At 66.8% G+C, this 3,602-nt stretch overlaps 2 protein-coding genes across 2 annotated transcripts; one reads left to right on the forward strand and one right to left on the reverse strand.

Annotated features, from left to right (window-relative positions):
• Positions 1–4: 4 nt before the first annotated feature.
• MNEG_15153 (hypothetical protein) lies at positions 5–1,362 on the forward strand (the record flags this gene model as incomplete). The annotated part of the gene is made up of 5 exons (XM_014036375.1): positions 5–30; positions 231–329; positions 552–766; positions 1,125–1,142; positions 1,334–1,362. 5 exons carry the CDS (start codon positions 5–7, stop codon positions 1,360–1,362), a joined length of 387 nt encoding a protein of 128 aa, XP_013891829.1.
• Positions 1,363–2,233: 871 nt separating this feature from the next.
• MNEG_15154 (zinc-metallopeptidase-like protein) lies at positions 2,234–3,561 on the reverse strand (the record flags this gene model as incomplete). The annotated part of the gene is made up of 3 exons (XM_014036376.1): positions 2,234–2,454; positions 2,705–3,130; positions 3,342–3,561. 3 exons carry the CDS (start codon positions 3,559–3,561, stop codon positions 2,234–2,236), a joined length of 867 nt encoding a protein of 288 aa, XP_013891830.1.
• Between the last annotated feature and the right edge of the window lie 41 nt (positions 3,562–3,602).

The raw sequence follows: 3,602 nt of genomic DNA on the forward strand, positions 1-3,602 counted from the left end.
GTATATGGGGGTGGTGGGAGGGGAGAGGGTGTTTGGGGGGCTGCGAGGCTCTGCATCGGTCCCTCCGGAACCCCCGTTGTTTCCAGGTCAGCACCTTGGCTCACGTCCTCGTGCGTCATGCCGCGTTGTGCTGCTGGGAGCGCACCGCCTTCATCCATACGCGCAACTCCCTCCTTCACAGCTCGGCTCTCACCAATTCAACTCCTCCCTCCCCCTTGCGCCGCTGCCAGGCTGGCGTGTGTGTTTGTGAAGTTCCTGGAGTACAGCCTGGCGGGGATAGCCTGCGGCCTCGTGGGCCAGGGCGTCGCAAACGGCCTCATGACTGCAAAGTAGGTCTCGGAGGTCGCAGGGCAGAGGGGCGGCGGCGGCGGCGCGGGCTGAAGGGGCGCCTGCTGCCGCCAAGGGCATTGGGGTCGAGGCGCCAGGCGTCCGAGGGCGCAATGGCACCACACCTGAGGACAGTTGGGTCAACTGTGTCCCTGCTGGTGATCCCCCCGGCCTGGCCTTCCTCAACGCCCGGCCCCCTGCACTGCCCCGCCCCCACCCCCCAGGCGCCACTTTGCGGGCCCCAGCGAGCACGACGTGGCGGTGCCCCCGCTGCTCAAGACGGCGCTGGTGTGGGGCCTGTTCATGGGCGTGTCCAGCAACCTGCGCTACCAGGTGGTGTTTGGCCTGGAGCGCGCCGTGGACATGACCATCGCCAGGAAGGTGCCGCAGGTCGCGTACGGCACCACTGTGGCCATTCGCTTCGTCAACAACGTCATAGGTGAGGGACGCACGGGGGGAAGGGGGAAGAAGGAGCGGAGGGGTGTGTGTGTATGTGTGAGTGTGTGTGTGGGTGGGTGGGTTGGTGCGTGTGCGTATGCGTGCGCGTGCATGTGTGTTCGCGCGAGAGAGAGAGAGAGACAGAGAGAGAGTGCATGTGTGTGTGTGTGTGTGTGTGTGTGTGTGTGTGTGTGTGTGTGTGTGCACGCGGGATGGCAGGCTGTGCTTGTAATGCATCTGCACGTGGCGCTTGCGTACCGCCAACCAGCAAATCTCGCCCTGCTCTGCTGCCGTCCTCTGGGACCCCCCCCTCCGACACCCCCCCCCCCCAAATACGCACCCTGCCTGCGTGATCTCAGGCGGCGAGAACTTCATCGGTGGGTCCTGGGCCGGGTGCACGCACACGCCCTGTTGTTTTTCCACGAGATTGCAGACGATTGCCGGACAACTCACCATGTATCGCAAGCCCTCGCGCCATGCTCGCACACCCGCCTGTGCACATGCACACCGCACGTGCTCAGACGCAATTTGTCGCGGATTCTGTGTCGCCGCCCCCCTCTGCACGCAGACTTGGCGCGCTGGGCTGGCGTGCAGTGACGCCCACTACTGCCTGGACCCCGAGAAGACAACACAAACCATTCTTGACCGCATGCGACGCGTCCATCTCATACACACACGCACACTCACACACTCAGCACTCAATTGTTTAATTGTCTTGTAATTCATTACACAGGGTTATGCTTGCCCTCGGGATCATCTAGCGTGTGGGTAGTCGACCACTCTTTCGACGTGGGACGGTTCCCTGTCACGCTGGTCGCGCATATTGCCTTGCAGCGCTCCAGCTGTCATTGCAGCACCAGCAAGCACCGGCGCTCGGCGGCAGCCAACTGTCAGCTGGGCACAGAGCATGTTTGGGCGGTGGTCCCCTCCCCCTCGCGCTAACGGCTCCCATTGTCAGCTCACACCAGCTCAAAAACAGCTGTGCACAGCTGTTGGTTTTGCAGAGCTACACTCGGCACGAGTGCTGGGCCATTACACTCGCGCGCTGCACAGGCTGCGTGTGGTGCAGATGTGACCCCATAGTGACTCATCCATGTGCGGGTATGCAGCGAGGCTGTTGCAGCTGGTGTTCCTAAGATCAAAGGCTCCCACTGCAAAGGGTGGTTTTAATCTGCCGGTGCAATTTGTTTCAATTCAGCGACAGTGCTTGGCTGCGGGCAAAAGCGTTTTCACGGCCAGCCATCAATGGCACGCGCCCGCCGACTTTAGACATAAAGTGCCCTCCAAACCACTGCACATTAGCCGCCGGCAGCACGGGCCTGGCAACCCGGCGCCGCGGCGCCGTCACAGAGCGGCCACGCACCCTACAACACCCTAACAACACAAACAAGATCGCGCCGCCGCAGCCGCCGCCGCCGCCGTGCGTCGCGGCCCCCCCTGGGAGCGGGCGCTGCTGCGCGCGGGGCCGCTACCCCGCGCTCTGCTTGGCAGCCGCCACCGCGACGCCGCACGACGGCCCGGTGCGCTCGACCCAGCAGTTGCAGCGGCCGCTCTGCAGGCTGCAGAAGCCGCCGGCCGGGTCGCAGGCGCCGCAGGCCAGGCCCCGGCAGGTGCGCGCGTTGTCGGGGCACCGCAGCGCCCCGGATGAAAAGCGCCCCGTGGCCTTGGCCGCCAGGTTCAGAGTGGTGCCTGGGGCGCGCAGGGGGAGGGGGCCCGGGCGGCGGGGTTGCAGCGCGGTTGCCGGGGTCATCACAAGAGGTGGTTGACTGAGGGAGTTTGCGTGATCCCCGCAGTTGGGACGGGGAGAAGGGGGGGAGGGTGGACATCCAGGCAGGGCGTGCTGAGGCCCGAGGGGGAGCCTCATGCAACCATCTGAACAAGGACCCGCACCAGGTACGAACATAGACCATGGCCCCTGCCCGACCCGGGGGCCTCTCACCCGTGGGACAGGCCAGCTTGGTGGCGGGGGCGCCCCCCGCCCCCTGAATGACCACAGACAGCGCCCCCTTCGCGTCGCACGCCGCCCGGAAGCACAGCGCGCGCTCAGACGCGCACTGCGCCGCTCCGCCGCCGCCGCCCGCCACGCACAGCGTCTTCGCGCCCTTCGCCGCCTGCGGGGGCGCCACGAGGTCGAAGCACCGGTCGTCCCGCGCCATGCCGCTGGCGCCGATGCGCGGCAGTAGCGCCTTGGTGGCGGCGTCGAGGGCATAGGGGGGCAGGCAGTCAAAGTTGCCGCTGAAGTCAGAGGCGGCGCCGCCGGGGCCGGAGTCTTTGGGGGCGTCGCGGCCGACAATGAGGCAGCCGTCTGTGAAGCTGCTGGCGCGGCAGACTCCCCACAGGCGGGCGCCGGCGGAGCAGCGGACGGCTGGGGTGGTGGCCGTGGGTGGGGGGGAAGGGGTGATTAGGGTGGGGTCGGTGGCGGCGCGGTGACACGGGCGCATGGGGTTGCTGCAGGGCGGTCAGAGGGGGTGACAGAGAGCTAGAGCAGTGCACACAAAGCCGCCCCTCAATCTCTGCCCTTCCCTCCGCGCACCCCCTCTTGAGAAAGCCGCGCACTCCTGACAACCCCCACTCACTATTTGCAGAGCCCTGGGGGCAGAAGAGGTCTTGCCTGGGGTTCTCGGCCGCAAACTGCTGGCAGCTGCCCAGCAGGAAGGTGCAGCCCGCCCCCGCCCCCCACTCCAGGTCAGCGGCCTGGCTGTAGTCGGGCTGGTACCAGCCGCTGTCCTCCAGGGCGGCCAGGGTGAGGCGCGACATGACGGCGCGCTGACGGTCCAGGGGGCGCGCGGCCGTCATCAGCTCATGCTGTGTGTGTGGGGGGGGGGAGGGAGGTGGGG

Source organism: Monoraphidium neglectum (assembly GCF_000611645.1).
Source record: "Monoraphidium neglectum strain SAG 48.87 unplaced genomic scaffold scaffold05078, whole genome shotgun sequence".
In the NCBI taxonomy this organism is placed as follows: domain Eukaryota; kingdom Viridiplantae; phylum Chlorophyta; class Chlorophyceae; order Sphaeropleales; family Selenastraceae; genus Monoraphidium; species Monoraphidium neglectum.